At 45.2% G+C, this 25403-nt stretch overlaps 1 protein-coding gene and 1 long non-coding RNA gene across 3 annotated transcripts in view; one reads left to right on the forward strand and one right to left on the reverse strand.

Annotated features, from left to right (window-relative positions):
- Positions 1-2901: 2901 nt before the first annotated feature.
- LOC117881428 lies at positions 2902-6112 on the reverse strand. The gene is made up of 4 exons (XR_004646785.1): positions 5742-6112; positions 3723-3818; positions 3181-3308; positions 2902-3014 (listed from the first exon to the last, which is right to left on the reverse strand). It is a non-coding gene; the product is annotated as an uncharacterized LOC117881428 (long non-coding RNA).
- A 147-nt stretch (positions 6113-6259) lies between these two features.
- NT5DC3 (5'-nucleotidase domain containing 3) overlaps positions 6260-25403 on the forward strand; it is a 29843-nt gene continuing 10699 nt past the window's right edge. The window contains exons 1-4 of one of the 2 annotated variants that reach the window (XM_034778668.1): positions 6260-6595; positions 17399-17583; positions 19279-19353; positions 19844-19899. In XM_034778668.1, the coding sequence (XP_034634559.1) occupies positions 6391-6595; positions 17399-17583; positions 19279-19353; positions 19844-19899 (521 nt within the window). In that variant the 5' untranslated portion in view covers positions 6260-6390. Of the gene's footprint in view, positions 6596-17398; positions 17584-17648; positions 17849-19278; positions 19354-19843; positions 19900-25403 lie in introns of those variants that run through there. The other variant, XM_034778678.1, reaches the window with a different exon arrangement.

The raw sequence follows: 25403 nt of genomic DNA on the forward strand, positions 1-25403 counted from the left end.
TTCCAGAGAGGCTCCAACCAGGGGAAGTCCCTCCATGGTCAGTGGAAGGGAAGTCTTCTCCATCAGATGCTGAGGTGGGATTATATATCTCTCAGCCTTGGAGCAGGCCCTGCAGGTCCCCACATAGATCCTTCTTCTCTGAATACCCTCGTGACCCCACAACAGGAACTATTACGGTAATGTGGCCAGGAGGTCACTGGGGTGCCGTCCTTTATCAGAGGCCTTTTGGAACTCTAGGTTTTTTCCTAGTTTCTAGATCGGGGTGGGCAAACTATGGCCCGGGGGGCCACATCCAGCCCTTCAGATGTTTTAATCCAGCCCTCGAGCTCCTGTCGGGGCTCCAGCCAGGAAGAGGGGTCGGGTCTTGCCCCGCTCCTGCCATGGCTCTGCGTGGCTCCCAGAAGCAGCAGTATGTCTCCCCTCTGGCTCCTACACGCAGAGGCAGCCAAGGGGCTCCGCACGCTGCCCCCACCCCAAGCGCCACCCCCGCAGCTCCTATTGGCTGGGAACCATGGGCAGGGTGCAGAGCCACCTAGCCTCTGCATAGGAGCCAGAGGGGGGACATGCCGTTGCTTCCGGGAGCTCCTTTAGGTAAGTGCTGCCTGGAGCCTGCACCCCTGACCCCCTTCTGCGCCACAACCCCCTGCCCCAGCCCTGATCCCTCTCCCATCCTACAAACCCCTTCTTCCGAGCCTGAAGCACCCTCCTGCACCTCCAACCCCTCATCCCCAGCCCCACCCCAGAGCCTGCACCCCCAGCTGGAGCCATCACCCCCCCAAACCACAATCCCCAATTTCATGAGCATTCATGGCCCGCCATACAATTTCCATACCTAGATGTGGCCCTCGGGCCAAAAAGTTTGCCCACCCCTGTTCTAGATCCTCCCCTGGTCGTGCCTACTTAGTGCCCTTGCCCAGGTTGAGTGAGTCCTGGCACCGAACCAACCCAGTTATGTCCAGTACTGGGACTGGTGCCAAACATCACCAAGAGGCACTTGAGGAGCCAGAAGAGCATCCTATGCAAGAAGTTCAACCACTTCCAGACTTGGCTTCATCCTCATTCTCTCCGGACAAGGCGGTTTCCTTGGAGGCAACATCACCCCCTTCGGCCAACTACAAGACTTATCAGGAATTGTTAAAGAGGGTGGCTTCAGACTTAGGCATTCAGGTCGAGGAGGTCAGGAAGTCTTCTCATTGCCTGTGTGATGGATAGCAGCTCATGCTGCACCTCCTTAACTTCTGTCACTGCTGTTTCAGTTCCTTGGGCCAAAGATCGGCTCCCTGAGAATGCTAGACAGTTCTCTTCCCTAGTGAACGAGGGCAGATTAATAGCAAGAACTTCACTGCAGGCTGGGCTGGATGCAGCAGATTCAGCAGCTAGGACCATAGCTCCTGTGGTATCCATATAGAGGTCCTCATGGCTGCAGTCTTCTGGTCTCCCCTATAAAGTCCAGAATATTATTCAGGATTTGCCTTTTGAAGGTCCTTCTCTTTTCTCAGACCAGACAGTCAGGAAGCTCCATAGCATTAAGGATTCAAGGGTCATCTCGAAGTCGGGTTTGTACACACCTGCCCTTGTGAGAAAGCACTATTGGCCTCAGCAGACACATTGTTATCCTGCTCTGCCTCCTCATCAAGACCTGTCAAAAAAGAAAATTAGGGGTTATAGGCACAGGCCTCCCCCTCCTTCGATTTCAGCTCCAGTTCCTGGCCCTTCTAGATACCTTGGAAGTGTGAAGCAACCATTTTGATGGATCAGTCGAGGATGCCATACCAGTCTCCATATTTCCAGACCCTATCTCCCTGCATTTGCAAACTGTCTTTCCCACCTCTGTGCTTGATTCTGAATTACTAGAGACCAGTGGATCTTGAGCTCTGTAGAGGTGGGATATATCCTCTAATTTGTTTCCATCTTTCTCTCCCTCCCTCTCTCCCTGTCCCTCTTCAGGGACCACTCTCACAAGCAGCTCCTTCTCCAGGAGGTAGAGTCTTTCCTTCAGACAGGTGCCACGGAGGAGGTTCCACAGTGTCACAGAAAGAAGGGGTTTTACTCCTGCTATTTCCTAATCCTGAAAGCAAAGAGCAGTCTCAGACCAATTTTAGACCTGCGTCAACTCAACAAATTCTGAAAAAAAGATAAAGTTCCACATAGTCACCCTGGCTTCTATTGTTCTTTCCCTGGATCCTGGAGACTGGTATACCACCCTCGACTTATAAGATGCCTACTTCCATGTGGTGATCAATCATGCTCACAAAAAGTACATTAGATCTCTTGTCAATTTAAATCATTACTAGTTTACCATACCACCATTTGGCCCATCAGCAGCTCCCAAGGTTTTTATGAAAGTTCTACAAGTAGTAGCTGCCTTCCTCAGAAGCTTGTGAGTAATTTATCCCTACCAGAATGACTGGCTTGTCAAGGGCTGATCCAGGGTGCAGGAACTGTTAAGTGTGTTTCTGATCCAGTCAACATTCAATTCTCTGGGACTATTAGTCAATACAGAGAAGTCTCTCCTGTCTCCAGTCCAGAGAACAGAGTTGATAGTGGCTGTAGTGGACTCCTCTCAAGCCAGAACTTTTCTTCCAGACTTGAGTTTTCAGTCAATATGATCAGTTGTTGTAGATCTCAAAGCTCACCTGGTCACAATGACACAAAACTGTTTCAAGTTCCTGAGGCTTTTGGTTCAGTATACCAGATTGTACCTCAGAATTCTACAAGGTTGGCTAGCCTCAGTCTACTCACCAAGTTGTCATCATCTAGACTAGACTCAGTGGGGAGGGTGCCCTTTCACATCCTTGCCTCCCTAGATTGGTGGACAAGTCTAGCCAATGTATGTGTGTTCCCTTTGCCCGCCCGGAACTAACACTCACATTAGTAATGGACACTTCTGCCTTTGGCTGTGTGGGGCCCATCTGGACTGTGTACAGACTCAGGGTCTATGGTCTGCAGAAGACTGAACTTTATACATCAGCGTCAATGGGCTGAGAGCTGTCAGGTTGGTGTGCCAAGTTTTTCTGCCGCACATCAAGAGAAACAGCTTGTTAGTCGTCACAGACAACACAGCAGCAACATTCTACCTCAAAAAGCAGGGAGAAACCCCACTCTTCTCTGCTCTGTCAAGAGGCAACTCTGCTTTGGGAGATCTGCATTGCCAATTTGATAGATCTAGAAGCTTCTTACCTACTGGGGTCCAAAACAATCTGGCAGAATACCTGAGCAGATCATTTACGAATCACCAGAGTGGTCTCTTCATCCCGATGTCACCAGATGTGGACATCTTCCAATGGTGGGAGTCTGCCCAGGAAGACCTATTTGTGACAAGGATCATCAGAAAGCGTCAGCATTTCTTTTCCCTGCAAGGTTACAGCCCCCGTTCCCTGATAGATATATTTTTACTACCATCATCAGACAGGTTCCTCTTTGCTTTCCCACCAATCCCACTCATTCCAAAAGTATTACTGAAAATAAGACGGGATCAGGCCAGAGTCAAACTCATAGCCCCAGTACGGACTTATTAGCACTGTTTCTCCATTCTCCTGGTGCTTTCATTGAAATCTCCAGTTTCACTGCCACTAGACTTGGATCTTATCTCCCAAGATCATGGTCTGCAATCTCTTCATTTAACGGATGCTCCTTGGCTAGATATTAGGGAGCAATCTTGCTTGAAAGATGTTCAAAATATCCTTTTAAATAATAGAAATCCATCTACTAGGGCTACATACCTTTCAAAGTGGAGACGTTTTTCCATCTGGTCATGCCTTTCTGGAGTATAGTCATCCTGTTCTTCAATTCAACACATACTAAATTACTTATTGTACCTGAAACAGCAAGGATTGGCTGTTACTTCTATCAAGGTACATCTGGCAGCTATTTCAGCTTTCCACCCTAAGGTGGATAATTGGTTAAGACAATCGAAGTGAGTGGAACGAACTACTCCCCTATATTATGATGGTCTTTTGGAGCAGTGTCCAGTAATGTAGGGGCTACACATTCTATGTGGTGTTATTTGGTCAGGAGACCTCCCTGCCAATTGAACTTACATCTGGGATAGATGTATCAGAAGAGTTTGGCAATCCATCTGAGTATGTCCGACAGGTAGCCAGGTGCTTGAGTTCTGTGAGCCAGACTGTTAAGAGGCATCAGGGTAGAGCCACACAAAGACAGAAGGAATACTATGATCTCAAGGTCACCAGACAGATGTCTGAGCCTGGAGAGTTGGTGTGGGTGTGAGAACAGACTAGAAGGAAGGGGCATTGTCAAGTTTATTCATCTGTTTACAGTCATCAGGAAACTATACAGGGTGCTATATAAGCTGTCCTCAGAGATGTGTGGACAATCTTTTATGGTTCATTACAATCATCTGAAGCCCTCTGTGAATTCATGGCACAAGGACACTGATCATACACAGGAGCACTGGGTGAGATACTCTTGGGGGTCCCCTATTACAGCCCCGGCAATTCCAACGTGCAACCTGAAGGAATGTTCCTGAGTTAGAAAGCCTAGAGTTAGGTACCCCGGCTCAGTGAAGATAGGGATAATGAGGGCGTGCAAACGCTCAAGGTGGTTTCAGGCCATGGCTCAGCAGGAGAGCATTCCTGAGACCCTGCCACCCCCCGGCTCCAGTCTCAGAACTCCAGAGCAGACCGCCCAAGTAGCTTAAAGAGTATTTGAAGTAGCTTCAGCCAGATTGGGGGGCGGGGGCAGGAGGAATGGACAGACGCATCCTTTTAAAAGCAGGGTAATGTAATACGTCAGCACATGGCATCTCAGTGCGAGCAGCCAAGTGCTGGAGGATCAATGGCTTAGAGTGGCAAGAAGTGGGAGGATTCCAGGAGAGTTAGGAGGAGTCAGGGAGGGGGATGAGAGTGCCATCTTGGCAGGAGTGTGGGCGTGGGGGTCTTGTTGGAAAGGAAGGACTGTGATTCCCTAGATTTAGCTGTATGTGAGCCTGGGAAACAGGACATGGGATGGGCACTGCTAGACTGGGCCTGATGGTGCAAAGTTATACTCGTGTATGTCCTGGTGGAAGGGGGAATGCTGAGTAGCTGAGAAGCAACATACCCCACCACGCTAGAGGTCCAGACTGAGCAGCCCCTGAGCTGCTACCACAATTGGCTAGGGCATCTCAGTTTTATGTGCACCACTGGTGGGATTAGGTTTTGTGCCCCTCTGAAGGTGGGGGAAGGAATTATTCAGGGTTATTTTTACTGTTTTACTGTAGCTGTTGAAGTCCCTTAAGTCTCCCATCCCCTTTCAGCCCATTGGTCTGTACCCATATCCTACCCTAATATTCTTATATATAGAGAGATAAGATGAGTGAGGTAGTGTCTTTTATTGGACCAACTTCTATTGGAGAGAGAGACACGTTTTTGAGCCACACCAGTCCTGAAGAAGAGCTCTGCGTAGCTCAAAAGCTTGTCTCTCTCACCAACAGAAGCTGGTCCAATAAAAGCTATTATCTCATCCACCTTGTCTCTCTAATATCCAGGGATTGACAAGGCTACAACTACACTGCATACATTCTTTTATAGAAACAGGCTCTGAACTCCACTGTGTGCAGTTGGGTTTTTGTGTCTGGGCTTCCAGATTCAGCTAACCGAAGGCAGGTGGGGTGGTCTGTGCCTGACCTGGAGAAAAATAGATGCAGGCCTGACACCTTAGGAGGTGTTTCTCAACCTTTTGGTGCTGGTGACCCCGCGACCGGCCCCCCCCTCCCAGAAAAAAAAATTGTAAACCTCTACCTTAACTCCGGGCTTCCACAACCCTCTGGGGCTTGGAGCTTCAGTTTAAGATCGTCATGATCCCCAGGTTGAGAAACACTGCTTGAGGACATCTACCATTACTAGCGTCTGTGCCCAGCATTGGGGGTAAGGGAGGAGTTGATACACATCCCTGGCTTCTGGTTATGCAAAGCACTCTCTTTGCTCAACTAGTTTTGGGAACGCCCCTGCTTGTCTCTGGAGTCTGGCCCATTGCACGGGATGAGGCTGCCCGGGGAGTGCCTTTACACAACTCTCTTAAGGGCTTGGAGAGAGCCGAAGCCAAACCACTTGTGGATCATGTGCAAAACCTAAGCGAGGATCGTAGCCCGAGCCCTCTTCGGCAGCAGCCTTCCCTACCTCCCCCGCCGTTGGCCCGTCCCACCTCCCCCCAATCGTTGGCGGTGCGACACGTGCATCTCCTAGGGCTGGGCTGCACCAGCAGCTGTCAGCCCAGCGCCTGGGTCTCTCGCCCGCGGATCCCGCCCCCCTGGAAAGTCAGCGCGGGGAAGGGCGGGGCTCGAGGAAGTGACTTCAGCCGGCCGCTGCGGCGAGGCGTCAGGGTGGTTGTGGGGAGTCCCGGCGGCAGAGCCGAGGAGTCGCTCGCAGCTCGGGGGCGGCAGCACCGGGCATGGCGGCGGCGCGTTCCCTGCTGGGCGCAGGGCGGGCGGGTCGCGCTGCTGCCGGGCTCTGCTGCTGCAGCGCCGCCAGAGCGAGTCCCCATTGCACGGTGGCCCCCCAGCAGCAGCAGCCGCCGCCGCCGCCCCCTGCGCCCGCCGCGGACATGAAGAGCTACCTGTGGGCGCGCTACAAGGAGGCCAAGAAAGTGACCAAGGGTGAGTGCCCCGCAGAGCCCCCGGGACTGGGGCTTCCGCCAGCATCAGTGTCATGCTGGGGCCAGAGGGCACCTCCCCCCCTCGGGCACGTGGGCAGCAGCTACCGCAGGGCACCGCTCTGTCACCCCCTCCGCTGCCCTGCCAACGGGCCAGGCGGCTCTGGGTGATTCTCTTGCCAAAGTACATCCAAGGCTCTGGGGTGAAGAGCGGTAGCCAGACCGGGGGAGCCCGATTTCATTAACCTGGGTCGTGCACCCCACCACCATTAATGCCCTTGAGGAGCAGGGAGGACCTTGAGTCCTTATACAAAAGCTTTCCCCAAACCTCCACGTTCAGCAAACTTCCTGGTGCTTGGTGCCAACCTGGGAAGGGTGAAGGAAATGACTGAATGCCTCCTGCTAGGATTTGGACATGTGGTTGCAGGGAGCCTGTGTCCGTGGCAGCGGAGCCTTACTTCATAAAGCTAGCTGCTTCAGTAGTTGCTTTAAGGGTGCTAGCTGTGAAGTGGATGCTTCCCAATAGGAAATAGAATGAGTCAGTTAAAGGCCAAAACATTTCACTCAAAATAAAATTTGTGCTTTAGCTTTCCTAGAGATACCTGCACTAGCTAGTATTATGTTTGCTATATAAGACAGAAGGAAAAATAAAGTTTCCACAAGATAGTGGGTTCAGGTGGCAAATTGAAGGTCAACTGAGTCCATGTTGAGCTTTTCTATCAAGCATACCTGTTAAAAATGCATTTTGTTTTTACCAATTGGCTTTTTGTGTCTTTTTGTAGTTGCCAAATGATGCCTTTCACCATGGTGATTGTAACTAGTTGCAGATGGCTAAAATATGAATCTGCATGGTGATGTGACTGAAGTCTGTTATGCAGCTCCTCAAATACAGTATTTTTAGTATGACTGTGATTTATGTGGTTGGCTTTGTCTTCATGAAAACTACAATAGCCTCTTTTCCACAATCATTTTAAATTATGGGTGACTTCACTTTTATCTTATCAGAGATAAGAGACTACATTAAAACTGATAAGAGAGTCTGAAGACTGAACTATCAACAAATGTTGGGCAGCAGCTGTATTTTTTCAGACCACAAATACTGAAGTAACTGTGAACCATTCTAATTACACTTTTGAACTAGAAGCTATTAACTTTAAATATTTAAAACTATTTTGAAAGAAAATGTTTTACTGTGGTGTAGCTCAGAGTTGATAAAAAATTTTACGTACACCTCTACCCCGATATAACGCTGTCCTCGGGAGCCAAAAAATCTTACCACGTTATAGGTGAAACCATGTTATATTGAACTTGCTTTGATCCGCCGGAGCATGCAGCTGCCCCCCCCCCCCCCGAGCGCTGCTTTACCGTGTTATATCCGAATTGGTGTTATATCGGGTTGCGTTATATCGGGGTAGAGGTGTATTTGTTTTGTAATCTGTTCCATTGTAGCACTAGACAAAATTAAATTAAACAAATAAGAAAAGCAAGGAATTAATTTAATGTGTGTATATGTAATCTTTTTGTTTGAGGCCCCTTCTGCAAAGGGGTCACGTTCCAAAAGTGGTAGAGTGAAGTGACCTTTTAGTTGGTTCTCTTTTGGCTACAAGTCCAATTAATTAATTACTATTTAACCCCAAGACTGCTGCAGCGGAATGTCCCCACTTCTGGTAAATAACTCTGAGGTATTGAAGCAAGGAATCAAAAGTTGATGATAAGTAGGCTTGTGCAGAGTAACTTCAGGCAATTTTCTGAAGATGAGGGAACAAGGCTTCGTTGGGTCGGTCACTTAGAGCAGGGGTTTTCACGAAATTTTTTTTGATGGCCCCAGAGTGCGGCCACCAACTCTTACTCTGACAATTTCCCCTAAAATACTCAATTAGCGGTTGGAAAAACAAGCAAATACGCACATATACACATCCAAGGCACCGACCCGTCTCTCTGTCCCTCCTACGGCCCTTCAGTGAGAGCCCGCCCCAGGGAAGGTGGATCTGGAACTCACTGGCTGCTTGTGGAGTCCCAGGCTCCCTGTGCCCTAGCTGTGGGGGAGCTGCCCAGGGGAGCGCACCTGCAACTGAACGACACAGCTACCTTCACTGACAAGAGCTGCCTCAGCCGTTGTGCACACTGGTCCCATGTCTCTCCAGAGGCGCTGCCCAGAGCATCCAAGGAGGCTGCGCAGTGCAGGGCGCCGATCCCTGCTGGCGGCTCCAGCGCAAACATCAAGGCGGCACATCTGGCTGTCCTTGGTAACAAGTATTCAGAAACAACAGCTGGGCACTGCAGGGAGGGGCCGCTGCTGTCAGCAAAGGGAGACTGAGGGTAAGGAGGGCCGTGACTCAAGCTATTTGAGGGGTGGCTGAACCTTTAAATTGTGCCCTCTCCAACAACATACACAACTTGGGGGGGGGGCACCCCCGTATGCCCCTCCAATCTCTGCCCATGCTTTGAAGGCTGTTGTGGCTGGAAATAAATCCGCTGGTGGCTGCATGCGGCCATGGTGGCTGCATTTGAGAAATGCTGCCTTAGAGTACGTCAACACTGCAATAAAAAACTTGTGGCACAGGGTCTCAGAGCCCAGGTCAGCTGAGTTGGGCTTGCAGAGCTATAAAATTGCAGTGTAGATGTTTGGGCCTGGGCTCTGACCCCTTATGAAGTCTCAGAGCCTGAGCCTCAGCCTAAGCCTGAACACCTACATTGCAATTTTATATTCTGCAAGCCTGAGCCGCCTGACCCGGGCTAGCCACGGCTGTACTGTGGGTTTTTTATTGCACTGGAGATGTGCCCTTAGCCTCTCTCTGCCTCAGTTCCCCATCTGTAAAATGGGGATAATACTGTTCCTCAGAACGCCTGTGTGAGGTACGGAAATGCATTAAAGATTGTGAAACTCTTTGAGATCTACTGATGAAAAGCCCTATATAAAAGCTATGTATTTTTATTATTTAACAGCCTGGCTAAGTTGCTAGCTGAGAATTTGAAGGTCCAGTGACCTCAGTCACACAGGTATATCATCATTATATAGAAGCATGCTCTCTGAAGCATCTTACAATTATAAAATGTTAGTAACCACTTTCGGTCACTACCATCTGATGGCTGTTTGGCCTGTGTGAAATTATTTTGGTGGGCTCAGTCTATTTCCCTTTGCCCACATTATCATTGGGGGCGGGGGAGGTAGAGCATTACCAAGGTGCACATGTCTGCAGCTTCATTGGATAAGTCAAGGACTGAATGGGGTCTGGCGACTGAGTTTGTTGCTCAGCATCAGGGTTCAGGCATATTGAGAGAAAGATGTGGGGAAGCGTGCCCTGTGCTACCGATGGCATAATCATTCTGGATAATACTTCAGACTCCCATCTTTCAGAAGTGCTAAAATCACACACTCAAATGTATCATTGCAGGCACTTTCGTCATATATGAGAGAGTTCAAAGGATAATACAGGGGGGTTTTGGGTGGAGAAACGTAGAGGTCATGCAAACATGCATGCCGCATACGCTTGTGCAGCGGATCTTTTCTTTCTGCTCTTTTTTGGCACACCTTATCCATGTTGGTTGCAAATCCCACCCAGAAATATTTTTAGAGGCATTGTCTCCCAGTGCTGCTGAGGAGGCCTGGCCTACTTTAGGGGAATGAGGTCTGTAAATACTTGGATGGGACTATAGAGGCAGAGGTAAAGTATTTTCAGGATTACTTGGGGATTGAGGTTGTTATAGGCTATCTGACATTTAGTTTTTATTTCACTGTTCAGTCAGGACCTATTAATCATCTTACGTTAAGTCATTTTGGCCTAAGTAGTATGTGGCTTGGGGTATGTCAGGCAGACAATGTAGTTAATATCTGAAACCTGTTTATAATAGCTTGGTTTACAGCTTTCAGGCAACCATGAAATATCTATAAAATGAACTCTGGGCAAAAACACTGAGGAAAAATAGAAGTAACTGTGCCATGTTGAATGCACTGTTGCTGAAAGAGAGAGAGAAAGAGGTCTTTTCACACTCTCGGGTTAGGAAATTAGGGCTTAATGGCATACTATCAATGTTTACTTCATTGTTTGGGAAGAATAATTATCTGTTATGTTATCTTTACTTGCCTGAGTTGGAATTAAATGGTGCAAGTGTTAGCTGTTACCACTCAAGAAAGAGATCTGAGAGTCATTGTGGATAGTTCTCTGAAAACATCCACTCAATGTGCAGCGGCAGTCAAAAAAGCAAACAAAATGTTAGGAATCATTAAGAAAGGGATAGATAATAGGCAGAAAATATCACATTGCCTCTATATAAATCCATGGTGTACCCACACCTTGAATATTACGAGCAGATGTGGTCACCCCATCTCAAAAAAGATATATTGCTATTGTTAAAGGTTCAGAAAAGGGCACCAAAAATGATTAGGGGTATGGAATGGCTTCTGTATGAGGAGACTGGAACTTTTCAGCTTGGAAAAGAGACTACTAAGGGGGAGGGTATGATAGAGGATTATAAAATCATGACTGGTGTGGAGACAGTAAATAAGGAAGTGTTATTTACTCCTTCTCATAACACAAGAACTAGGGGGGCACCAAATGAAATTAATAGGCAGCAGGTTTAAAACAAACAAAAGGAAATATTTTTTTTTCACACTGCACAGTCAACCTGTGGAACTCCTTGCCGGAGGATGTTGTGAAGGCAAGACTATAACAGGGTTCAAAAAAGAACTAGATAAATTCATGGAGGATAGGTCCATCAATGGCTATTAGCCAGGATGGGCAGGGATGCTGTCCCTAGGCTCTGTTTGCCAGAAGCTGGGAATGGGCAACAGGGGATGGATCACTTGATGATTACCTGTTCTGTTCATTCCCTCTGGGGCACCTGGCATTGGCCACAGTCGGAAGACAGGATACTGGGCTCAATGGATCTTTGGTGTGACCCAGTATGGCCGTTCTTATGTTCTTATGTAAGTGTACTGTTAAAAGGGTAAATACACAGTCATTTCTGAAGCCTAATATAGATTTCAGACAATGGGCCATTTCTTGTGTTGCTTTATCTATCCTACACTTGATTAACCCTGTGTGATTTTCTGATGAATCTTTTGTGCTTCTACGCATACCTGATGTGCTTGAAACCAAAGTTAAAACAGTTAATGCACAGCAGATGAACTAAGTAATGGTGGGGAAAGAGGTGCAGACTAAAAGAAGAGGATACTGGCAGTAAAAGCAAAAACAAAATGAAAACATATTTATAGAGGTGTCAAAAATGCATGTATTGTGTCTGAAACAGGGATTTCTGTCAAGTATCCTGAAACAAATATTTTTCTTACTTCAAAAGTAGTAGCCGACGCAAATGTGTGTGTATTTAATATTATGGGTAGTCAAACATCTTAATAAAATTATAGACAGCATTTTTCTTTGTTCCAGGTTGAAATTTAATGTAAGAGCGGCCATACTGGGTCAGACCACTGGTCTAGCTAGCTCAGTATCCTGTCTGCTGACAGTGGCTAGTGCCAGGTGCTTCAGAGGGAATGAATAGAACAGGGCAATTATCAAGTGATCCATCCCTTATTGTCCAGTCCCAGCTTCTGGCAGTCAGAGGCTTAGGGACACCCAGAACATGGAGTTGTGTCCCTGACCATTTTGGCTAATAGCCATTGATGGACCTATCCTCCGTGAACTTAGCTAATTTTTTTTTATCACAGTTATACTTTTGGCCTTCACAACATCCCCTGGCAATGAGTTCCACTGGTTCAAGTACATAAAAGGTTGTTACAAGGAGGAGGGAGAAAATTGTTCTCCTTAACTTCTGAGGATAGGACAAGAAGCAACAGGCTTAAATTGCAGCAAGGGAGGCTTAGGTTGGACATTAGGAAAAACTTCCTCTCAGGGTGGTTAAGCACTGGAATAAATTGCCTAGGGAGGTTTAAGAGCAGGTTAGACAAACACCTGTCAGGAATGGTCTAGATCAGTGGTCTCCAACCCTTTTATGCACAAGATCACTTTTTGAATTTAAGTGCAACCCAGGATCTACCCCGCCTTTTCCCCGAGGCCCCACCCAGTTCACTCCATTTCCCCACTCCCTCCGTCGCTTGCTCTCCTCCACCCTCGCTCACTTTCACCGGGCTGGGGCAGGAAGTTGGGGTGTTGGAGGGGGTGTGGGCTCTGGGCTGGGGCCGAGGGGTTCAGAATGTGGAAGGGGACTTCGGGCTGAGCCTGGGGCAGGAGATTGGGGTGCAAGATGGGCTATGGGGTGCTAGCTCTGGGAGGGGGCTCAGGGCTGGGGCAGGAGATTGGGGTGCAGGAGGAGTTTTGGGGTGCTGGGTTTGGGAAGGGGCTCAGGGCTGGGGCAGGGGGTTGGGTGAGAGTTCCTGCTGGGTGGTGCTTTCAGTGGGCGACTCCCAGTCGGTGGTGCAACGGGGCTAAGGCAGGCTCCCTGCCTGCCCCAGCCCTGCACTGCTCCCAGAAGCGGCTGCCAGGTTCCTGTGGCCCCTGGGGGAGGGGGAGCAGGGGTCTCCATGCGCTACCCCTCCCTGCAGGCATTGCCCCCGCAGCTCCCATTGGCCGCAGTTCCCCATTCCTGACCAATGGGAGCTGCGGGGGCAATGCCTGCAGGGAGGGGTAGCGCGTGGAGACCCCTGCTTCCCTCTCCCCCAGGGGCCGCAGGGACCTTGCGGCTGCTTCTGGGAGCAGTGCAAGGCCAAGGCAGGCAGGGAGGTAGCTCCACTGCGCCACCAGACTTTTAGTGGCTAGAGATCGTGATCGACTGTGAGAGGCTCCAGGATCGACCAGTCGATCACTATATACTGGTTGGTGACCCCTGGTCTAGATAATACTTAGTCCTGCTATGAGTGCAGGGGACTGGACAAGATGACCTCTCAAGGTCCCTTCCAGTCCTATGATTCTATGATTGTGTGTTTGAAGAGGTACTTATGTTTGTTTTCAACTTGCTGCCGATTAATTTCATTGGATTTTGTGTTCTGGGAAGGGGTAAGTAACACTTCCCTATTTACTTTCTCTGCACCATTCATGATTTAATAGACTTCTATCCTATCCTTCCTTAGTCATCTTTTTTTTTTAAATGAACAATCTCAATCTTTTAATCTCTCCTCATGTGAAGCTGTTCCATACCGCCAATTATTTTTGTTGACTTTCTGTACCTTTTCCAATTTTAATATATCTTTTTTGAGATGGGGTGATCGGAACTGCACACAGTATTCAAGATGTGGATGTACCAGGGATTTATATAGTGGCATTATGATAGCTATTTTCTGTCTACTATCTATCCCTTTCCTATTTGTTCCTAACATTCTGTTAATCTTTTTGACTACTACTGAACATTGAGTGGATGTTTTCAGACAACTATCCCTGATGACTCAAAGATCTTTTTTGAGATAGCAGCTGATTTAGACCCTAACACTTTGTATATATTGTGGGATTATTTTTTCCAATGTGCATTACTTTGCACTTATAAACATTGTATTTCATCTGTCATTTTGTTGCCCAGTCACCCAGTTTTGAGATTCTTTTGTAACAATTTGCAGTCAGCTTTGAACTTAACTATCTTGAGTAATTTTGTATTGTCTGCAAACTTTGCCACCTCACCATTTACCCCTTTTTCCAGATCACTTATGAATATGTTGTACAGCACAGAACCCAGTACAGATCTTTGTGGACCCCCCCCCATATTTACCTATTTCTGTTGTGAAAACTGGACCGTTTATTTCTACCTTTTTGTTTTCGTATTTCTTAACCAGTTACTGATCCATGAGAGGACCTTCCCTGTTATCCCATGACTGCTTATTTTTCTTTAAGAGCCTTTGGTGTGGGACCTTGTCAAAGGCTTTCTGAAAGTCCAAGTACACTATATCCACTGGATCACCCTTGCCCACATGTTTGACCCCCTCAAGAATTCTAATAGATTGGTGAGACATGGTTTCCATTTACAAAAACTGTTTTGACTCTTCTCCAATGTATCATGTTCATATATTTGTCTGATAATTCTGTTCACTACTGTAGCTTCAACCAATTTGCTTGGTACTGAAGTTAGATTAACTGGCCTGGAAATGCCAGAATCACCTCTAGAATCTTTAAAAAATCGGCATTACATTAGCTATCCCCCAGTCATCTGGTGCAGAATCTGAGTTAAGCAATAGGTTACACACCACAGTTAACAATTCTGCAATTTCATATTTGAGTTCCTTCAGAACTCTTGGGTGAATACCATTTAGTCCTGATGACTTAAATTTATTATTTTGTTCCAAAACTTCTTCTATAGATACCTCTATCTGGGCCAGTTTCTCAGATTTGTCACCTAAAAAGAATGGCTCAGGTGTGGGAATCTCCCTCCTATCCTCTGCAGTGAAGACCAATGCAAAGAATTCACTGAGCTTCTCTGCAATGGTCTTGTCTTCCTTGAGTGCTCCTTTAGTACCTTGATTGTCTAGTGGCCCCGCTGATTGTTTGGCAGGTGTACTTAATTCTGCTTCTGATGTACTTAATTTTTTTTTTTGCTATTAATTTGTATGTCTTTTGCTAGTTGCTCTTCAAATTCTTTGTTGGCCTGCATGATTATATTTGTACATTTGATTTCCCAGAGTTTATGCTCCTTTCTGTTTTCCTCTGTGGGATTTTTACTTCCAGTTTTTAAAGGATGCCTTTATGCCTCTAACCACTTCTTTTATTCTGGTATTTAGCCATGGGGGCATTTTTTTTAGTTCTTACTTTAAAAAAATAATTGGGGTATATGTTTGAGCCTCTGTTATGGTGTTTTTAAATAGTTTCCATGCAGCTTGCAGGCATTTCACTTCTGTGACTGTTCCTTTTAATCTCCATTTAACTAGCTTTCTTATTTTTGTGTGGTTCTCTTTTAACTTAAAAAAATGCTACTATGGTAGGTTTCTTTGGTATTTTTCCCACTGTAAGGATGTTAAATTTAATTACATTATGGTCGCTATTACCAAGCAGTTCTGTTATTTTCACCTCTTGGACCAGATCCTGTGCTCCCGTGAGGACTAAATCAAGACTGGCCTCTCCCCTTGTGGGTTCCAGGAGTATCTGCTTCGAGAAGCAGTCATTAATGGTGTCTAGAAATTTTATTATTGCATCCCATCCGAAGGTGACATATACCCAGTCAATACAGAAATAGTTCAAATCCTGTTATTCCTGGGTTTTCTGTTTTTGTAGTCTCTCTGGTCTCCCTGAGTGATTTCGCAATTGCTGTCACTATCCTGGTCCGGTGATTAGCAGTAGGAATATACTACTATGCTTTTGTTATTGTAGCATGGAATTTTTATCCATAGAGATTCTATGGTACAGTTTAATTCATTTAAAACTTTTTACTATATTTGACTCGCTGCTTTCTTTCACAAATATTGCCACTCCCCTACCAGAGCAACTTGCTGTGTCATTCCTGTATATTTTGTATCTGGTATTACTGTGTCCTATTGATTATCGTTGTTTCGCCATATTAAAGTCTGCATATTAAAGTGAAATGGCTTAATAGCTTCCATCAACACGTACTTATATTTGTAGAATCATAGAAATATAGGGCTGGAAGAGACCTCGAGAAGTCATCAAGTCCAGCCCCTTGTGCTGAGGCAGGACCAAATAAACCTAGACCATCCCTGACAGGCATTTACCTAACCCATTCTTAGAAACCTCCAATCATAGGGATTCCACAACCTCCCTTGGAAGCCTATTCCGGTGCTTAACTTTTGTAGTTAGAAAGCCCCCCTCTCCCCCCCAATATCTAACCTAAATTTCACTTACTGCAGATTAAGTCCATTGCTTCTTGTCCTACCATCAGTGGACATGGAGAACAATTGATCACCATCCTCATTATAACAGCCCTTAACACATTTGTAGACTGTTATCAGCCCCTCAGTTGTTTTTTCTCAAGACTAAATGTGCCCAGGGTTTTTTAACCTTTCCTCATAGGTCAGTTAATCTAAACCTTTTGTCATTTTTTGTTGCTCTCTCCTGGACTCTCTCTAGTTTGTCTACATCTTTCCTTAAGTGTGGCAGTCAGAACTGGAGATGGTAATCCAGCTGAGGCCTTGCCAGTGCTGAGTAGAGCAGGACAATTGCCTCCCTTGTTTTACATACGACACTCTTGTTAGTACACCCCAGAACGTTATTCACTTTTTTGCACAACTGTGTCACATTGCTGACTCATATTCAATTTGTGATCCATTATAACCCCCAGATCCTTTTCAGCAGTACTGAAACCTAGCCAGCTATCCCCATTTTGCAGTTGTGCATTTGGTATTTTTCTTCTTAAGTGAAATGTTTTGCACTTATCTTTTATCGAAATTAATCTTGTTGAATTCAGACCAATTCTCCATTTTGTCAGGGTCATTTTGAATTTTAATCCTGTTCTCTAGAGTGCTGTAACACTCCCCAGCTTGATGTCAACTGCAAATTTTATAAGCATACTCTCCACTCCATTATCCAAATCATTAATGAAAATATTGAATAGTACCAGACCCAGAACTGCCCCCTGCAGGACCCCATTAGTTCTGCCCTCCCAGTTTGATAGCGAATCATGGATAACAACTTTTTGAATATGATCTTTCAATCAGTTGTGCACCCACTGGATAGTAATTTCATCTATACTGCATTTCCCTAGTTTGCTTTTGAGAATGTCAGGTGGCACTGTGTCAAAAGCCTTACTAAAATCAAGATGTATCACATCTACAGCTTGTCCCTTATCTACTGGACCAGTAACCCTGTCATTACAAATATCTAATGATAAATGTCAAATTTAAAATATAATATGCATAGGGTTTGATTTTATGCTTCGTATAAGGCTGGAATACTAACTCCAATTTTTTTATTTTCTTCAGACTTGGTTCCTTCAATTATGAATAATTTGCTGAATCCAGATGCTATTTTTACCAACAATGAAATGAGTCTATCAGACATTGAAATCTATGGCTTTGATTATGACTACACATTGGTCTTTTATTCCAAACATCTGCACACTTTGATCTATAATGCTGCCCGAGATCTTCTCATTAATGAGCATCGGGTAAGATGAATGAAATAACAGTATGCACCTTTATTTGTATGAATGCTATGAGCAGCTGCTAGTTGAGAGAAGCTTTGTACATCTCCTAATGGCTTGGTCCCCAGTTGGCTCTCTTTTGGTACATCTTGTGCAGCAGCTGTTTACAGACCACAAAGTTCTTCGTTCAGTCTCAGCTGCAGTAATGTGCAGAGTGGAGACAGTCCAGGAACTGGAAGGACTACTCCGTTCTTGTATCTGTCAGTCAGTTAGCAGAGACATCTTGCAGGTATGAGGATACTTAAGCTGGCTGTATTATAAGCAGAATTCTCTTACTGCACTGTTATGAATGCAATTATTATTAGTGTCCATTTGGAATATTTTACAAACCCTAACCTGGACTGAATGGACATTGTAGCATTGGGCATTTCCATTCCTGTATTTCAGTCCAAAGGTTAACAGCTATACATAAATGTCTATAAATATCTCTGGATTAACGAACAAACTTAAAACTTCATAGGTACCATAAACACACAAAACTTAGCGCCCCTCAAATTCTGCAACATTTTGGTTGAAACTTCTGCAGCATAAGTTAGCAAATTGTATTCGGAGTCATTTTTGTAATAGAAACTGACACATTGCAGTAGCAGTGGGGTTGCATGCTTGTAGTAGTAGCTTGAAATTGGAAACTAGTCTCCTATGGGTAACAGTAATCACTTACAATATGATGTAATGCTTGAAGCCACCTGTTGGGAGATATAGTTTCCCATAGGAATATATTTTTTCAACCCAAGGGAAAACAACTCTCTCTAACTCCAGTCTCTCTCTAGCTGCATTTTTATTGACCTCTATGTACTGTAGCATCAGAATTACCCTGCAGGTGAAGCTTTTAGGTGACAGAGGCCATATTATCCTATCTCAGTCAATTTATAAGATGTCTCATTTTTGTCACTAAAATGTAATCTGGCTAGGATAAATAAAAATTGAAAATCCTGATGTAGGCAGCATGGAATCTGGAAATATATTTAAAAGTAAACATCAAATGAATAGATATTACCCCTGGAATAATCAACTTTACTAAATTTTTGATTGGATTTGATTAATATATATATTAATCTAAATTAACGATCCAGATAAGATTTCACAAGGGGTGAAACCTTGGAATCAGGCCACTTATCTGAGTGTCTTTAGCTCTAATGCTTCAAGTCAAACTTTTGTTTTGATATATTGGCCTGTTGCTGCATAATGAACTGTATGTGAACCTTTCATGCTAAGGGCAATAAGAAAGCCCAAGTTTTTTTAATTTTAGAAAGGTTTTGAAAATTTGGGCCAAAACTTTTGAGCACAGGTGTCTAAAGGTATTTGTTTTTCTTTAGTCCAATTTTCAGAGGTGACGAATACTTAGAAATGTCACAGAAGCTAGTGGGTGCTGCATGTGCTTATCCTCTGTGCAAATTGGGCCACTTTTCCTTAGGTGCCTAACTTTAGTCACTCACATTTGAAGATTTGAGCCATAGATTTTTTTTTTTTCCAGGTGTTCTTCCCATTCTTGTATGTGAGTTGTGGATACTTTCACATGTACATCACCAGCATGTTGAAGGGCATACTTGAGTGAATGCTAAAAGTGACATATGGGAAGTTAAGCTTTTTAGAATTGGAAAAAGAAATTTATTGGGGTGTGTAAATAGTTTAAATTAACCCTCACTTTTTAATTCTTAGTATCCCGCAGAAATAAGGAAGTATGATTATGATCCCAATTTTGCAATAAGAGGACTTCATTATGATGTACATCGGGTAGGTATAAATGATGTGGTGAGTTATGTGGTGCTGAATATAAATATTGCATTTTATAAATGTCATCAAAGGTTTTACCTTGTGCTGACATGTAGGCCCTTTGTTCTTTTTTTCCCCTTATGTTTGTGACAGCTTGAATTGTTTTAAAGAGCGGTTTCGTCAAGGCTTTTATGACAAATCAAGTTGGAAGAAAATAAACACAAATATGCCAGTATTGTTAGGGAAAGTTATTTCTTCATGATTGTAATCCCATGTCATCTGAATAATACAGTTTCTAGTGGTTTTTACAAGCTCTGAATAAAATCCTTTGACAAAATACTCTGCTGCTCTTTACAAAGAATTTCTAATTGAAATTCTTGTAAAATTCATCCGTATCTGAGCAAGAAAGTCTTACTCCTTGTGACAGATAAAATGGTTATAGCTTTTATAACTGTATATAAGACTGTTTTTATGAAATGTAAATTGTCTGAAATTTTTGTTTTTGTTCAAGGCATTATTGATGAAGATTGATGCTTTTCACTATATTCAATTGGGAACAGTATACAGGTAGGTGGAATTATTGCTTAGTTGATATAAAACACACTCCTGTTTCTGAATCCACTGGATGCTCCTCTGAAAGCACATTGAAGAGTCAGGCCAGTAGCAATGTAGTACAGTGTATATTGTGTAGTCGTCTACTGGAAGGCATGGACACAGGTGTGCTCTTTACTGGCTGAACTAGAAGAAGGGATTCTCTATGGAGAGCTGGCTGGTCATACGGTGCTGACTCAGCACCTTGTCCCCAGCTGCTAACTTTCATTAAAAAACAGCTAAAAATACACTCAATGCTTCTACAGTGTTAGATTTCTATGTGAGTTGTTGCCGCAGGGAGACTGCAATCTCAAGTGAGGAGGGAGAGATGCTCCTTGAGATTCTCTTTATTATGATATGGGTATTCCCACAAAAAAGTTAACATTATGTACCTACAGTAGCATAGGGAAAAATGCATTGTATTTGGAATGTGTACCATCAAATGTTCCCTTTAAGAAAAATCTATAGATGCTAGGTCATATTCCAGCTTCAGAACTTCCCTCTGTGTATGTTTTTTTTGTGCCAGTTAACAATATACTTGGTAGGTAGATCATTATAGTACTTTTACTAGATAATCTGTTCCAGAAGCTGCCAGGGGAAGATAGGGGTGGATCATTCCAACTGCCCTGTCCTGTACACTCCCCCTGAAACTCCATTACTGGCCTTCTGTTGGAGAAGGCTGCTGGGCTAGATGGACTGTTGGTTTGGCTCAGTATGGCAGTTCTTACGTTCTATTATGGTAGAGTCTCTCGTATATATGAGAAAATAGAAGATGGTGTGTGTGATATAAAGGTTTTAATGCAGCCATCATATTGATACTTGAAGTATCAAATCAATGCGTGTTATAAGTTATCAGAGTACCACTAAACCTTCTAATCACCTCCTCATGTGTTCTGATATGCAACACATCAAGTCCCCAGAGTCTATCTTGGGGTGCCTTCTATAACTGCAGCTTCCCACTTGGAAGCTGGGAAACTCCTCTCTACAAAGGTATATAAATAAAAACCGGAACCTTCAGTTCCAAAAAGAAAGACCTTTATACAGTGAATTTAAGGCCGGGTTTTCAGGCTCCCAAATCTATTCCAGCGGTTCAGTGGGATAACAACAGATCTTAGTCATAACACTTCTGTGTACAGAAAAAATGCACGTGCCCAGGATCTTGCTTATTCTTATAGTCCTGGGCTGGTGTACTTCTAGGGAGAGAAGGAGGAGATGTGTTTGACAGGTTGATTTTATTTTATTTTATATTTTTAAAAAGGCAGCTGTATGAAGCTTTCCATAGGTTTGGAATATTGAAGTAAATGCTAGCTGGCTGGATTAGAGGATAGGTGAAGTGGTTAAAGGTGCATCATGATTTCATTTATCACATAGCTGTGCAGTATATCGCCTTCTCACACACAGTTTGCATATTTATATAAATCAGTAGGTGTACTCCGAGTAAGGCATGCCCTTGCCATCTTTTAGCCTTGTTTTCATGAAGATTTTCTGCAGTCCTTACACTGGTGCCATTCCACCAATGCTTACTGTAACTGTACTATAGTACACCAGCAGGAGTGTAGGCCAGCCGTGGTGTTCTGTCTATCATGCCATGTAGCTTTACTCTGAACAGGGTAAAAGAAACCCCATATGTACACAGCTGACCTGCCAACTACGGTGATAAAATGGATCCATTGGCAAAGCTGATGTTAAACTTTTCTTCCACACTCATAATTGAGCACACTCCTCTGTGCTGTCTCAAAAATGGTATAAATAGTACCTCTGAACATGCACTTAACAAATATCTACCGTTTACAGGTAGTCTTGTTATTAAATAAATATATCATGATTCACAAAAGGTCTGTTTTGCGATACTCCAATGATATTTGGCAGACTCGTCTGGAAGTTAGACAGAATTCATGATTCATGTTCTTGGATCTGTTACTGACACATTATTTGCCTAAGGTGTAATACAACTTCTTTGTTTCTGTTTGATTAGCCATACTGTAAAATGGATGATGATAAAGAATACTTCACATTTCTTATAGTACTTTCTATCTGGAGTATTCTTAGAATCTCAAGTTGCTTTTTAAAAACTAATGTTTATGCCTCACGACACCTCTAAAGCAGGTAAGATGAGGAATCTGAGGTACAGAATTCACCTGATTTACATCAGGTACTACAAGAAACCTGTGGCAGATCCAGAAATCCAGATGTCCTGAGTTTCATTCCCGTTTTTTAACCACAAGACTATCTTTTCTCACTAGTTCTTCCTATGGGGTGGGGGGTATGCGCTGTAAGTTTACTAATATGTCTGAAGTACTCTGAGGGTATGTCTACACTACGAAATTAGGTTGAATTTATAGAAGTCGGTTGTTTAGAAATTTGTTTTTATAAGGTCGATTGTGTCCCCACACAAAATGCTCTAAGTGCATTAAGTCGGCGGACTGCGTCCACAGTACCGAGGCTAGCGTTGACTTCCGGAGCGTTGCACTGTGGTAGCTATCCCACAGTTCCAATGGGTGGCAGAGACTGCGGGAATTCTGGGTTGAGATCCCAATGCCTGATGGGGCAAAAACAGTATCGCGGGTGATTCTCGGTACATGTTGTCAGGCCCCACCCTCCCTCCCTCCCTGCCGTGAAAGCAACGGCAGACAATCGTTTCGCGCCTTTTTTCAGCCCAGACGCCATAGCACTGGGATCATGGAGCCCACTCAGATCACCGTGGCAATTATGAGCACTTTAAACACCACACACATTACCCTGGAGTATATGCAGGACCAGAACCTGCCAAGGTAAAACCAGGCAAGGAGGCGACGGCAGCACAGCGACGAGAGTGATGAGGAAATAGTCATAGAGATAGACCTCTCACAAAGTATGGGCCCCAGCAATGTGCAAATCATGGTGTTAATGGGGCAGGTTGATGCCGTGGAATGCCAATTCTGGGCCAGGGAAACAAGCACAGACTGGTGGGACCGCATAGTGTTGCAGGTGTGGGACGATTTCCAGTGGCTGCGAAACTTTCGCATGTGTAAGGGCACTTTCATGGAACTTTGTGAGTTGCTTTCCCCTGCCCTGAAGCACCAGAATACAAAGATGAGAGCAGCCCTCACATTTGAGAAGCGAGTGGCGATAGCCCTGTGGAAGCTTGCAACGCCAGACAGCTACCGGTCAGTTGGGAATCAATTTGGAGTGGGTAAATCTACTGTGGGGGCTGCTATGATCCAAGTAGCCAACGCAATCAAAGAGCTGCTGGTATCAAGGGTAGTGACTCTGGGAAACATGCAGGTCACAGTGGATGGCTTTGCTGCAATATGATTCCCTAACTGTGGTGAGGCGATAGACGGAACCCATATCCCTATCTTGGCACCGGAGCACCAAGCCAGCGAGTACATAAACCGCAAGGGGTACTTTTCAATGGTGCTGCAAGCACTGGTGGCTCTCAAGGGACATTTCACTAACATCAACGTGGGATGGCCGGGAGGAGGGCTGTTGGTTACACAGGGGCTGTAGCGGCAGTCTGTTCTCTGCTGCCTTTCCTGCAGCTCAACCATACGCTGGAGCGTATCAGTTTGATGCTCCAGCAGCCGGAGCATCGACTCTTGCCTTCTGTCAGCAAGCTGACGCCACCTATCATCTTCAGCCCACCACTTGCTCTCTTCAGCCCGTGATTCAGCCCACCACCTCTCCTCTCGTTCATATTGTGCTTTTCTGTAGTCTGACATTGACTGCCTCCGCGCATTCTGCTGTGCTCTGTCAGCGTGGGAGGACATCTGGAGCTCTGAGAACATATCATCCTGAGTGTGCCGTTTTCGCCTTCTAATCTTCACTAGCCTCTGCGAAGGAGAAACATTTGCAGCTGGTGGAGGAGAAGGGAGAGGTGGTTAAAAAAGACACATTTTAGAGAACAATGGGTACACTCTTTCACGTGAAATCTTGCTGTTCACATTACACAGCACATGTGCTTTCGTTACAAGGTCGCATTTTTCCCCTTATATTGAGGGCCTGCCGGTTTGGTGTGAGAGATCACTCACGCAGTGCCAGGCAACAGAATTCGGCTTGCAGGCAGCCATGGTAAGCCACAGTCTTTTGGCTTTTTTAACCTTCATAACGTGGGAATGGTTTCAAACAGCAGCACCCTCATTTCCCATGCCAAGCGGCCGTTGGGTTGGCCATTTAAAATGCGTTTGCAATTTAAAAGAAGGGACTGTGGTTTCCGGGTTAACGTGCAGCACAAACCCAACTAACCCCCCCCACATCCAATTCTCTGGGATGATCACTAACAGCAGGGAACATTTCTGTTCAGCAGAGCAGGAACAGGCACCTCTAAACGTCCCCTTAATAAAATCACCCGATTTCAACCAGGTGACTGTGAATGATATCACTCTCCTGAAGATAACAAAGAGAGATAAGGAATGGATGTCTGCATGCCAGCAAACACCGGGACCATACTCTGCCATGCTTTGTTATGCAATGATTCCAGACTATGTGCTACTGGCCTGGCATGGTAAAGTGTCCTACCATAGAGGACAGAATAAGGCAGCCCTCCCCAGAAACCTTTTGCAAAGGCTTTGGGAGTACATCAAGGAGAACTTTCTGGAGATGTCCCTGGAGGATTTCTGCTCCATCCCCATACACATTAACAGACTTTTCCAGTAGCTGTACTGGCCGCGAATGCCAGGGCAAATTAATCATTAAACATGCTTGCTTTTAAACCATGTGTAATATTTACAAAGGTACACTCACCAGAGGTGCCTTGTGTGCCCTCAGGGTCTGGGAGCATGCCTTGGGTGAGTTCGGGGGTTACTGGTTCCACGTCCAGGGTGAAAAACGTATCCTGGCTGTTGGGGAAACCGGTTTCTCCGCTTCCTTGCTGTGAGCTGTCTTCAATGTCTTCATCATCATCTTCCTCGTCCCCAAAACCCGCTTCCATGTTTCGTGATTCTCCATTGACGGAGTCAAAGCACAGGGTTGGGGTAGTGGTGGCTGCATCCCCTAGAATTGCATGCAGCTCAGCGTAGAAGCAGCATGTCTGCGGCTCTGCCCCGGACCTTCCGTTTGCCTCTCTGGTTTTGTGGTAGGCTTGCCTTAGCTCCTTAATTTTCATGCGGCACTGCTGTGCGTCCCTGTTACGGCCTCTGTCCTTCATGCCCTTTAGACTTTTTCTAAAGTTTTGGCATTTCGTTTACTGCTACGGAGTTCAGCTAGCACTGATTCATCTCCCCATATGGCGAGCAGATCCCATACCTCCCGTTTGGTCCATGCTGGAGCTCTTTTGTGATCCTGGGACTCCATCATGGTTACCTCTACTGATAAGCTCTGCGTGTTCACCTGGGCTCTCCACCATGCTGGGCAAACAGGAAATTCAAAATTTTGCGGGCCTTTTCCTGTCTACCTGGCCAGTGCATCTGAGTTGAGTGCTGTCCAGAGCGGTCACAATGGAGCACTCTGGGATAGCTCCTGGAGGCCAATACCGTCGAATTGCGTCCCCACTACCCCAAATC

Source organism: Trachemys scripta, chromosome 1, assembly GCF_013100865.1.
Source record: "Trachemys scripta elegans isolate TJP31775 chromosome 1, CAS_Tse_1.0, whole genome shotgun sequence".
Classification (NCBI taxonomy): Eukaryota; Metazoa; Chordata; order Testudines; family Emydidae; genus Trachemys; species Trachemys scripta.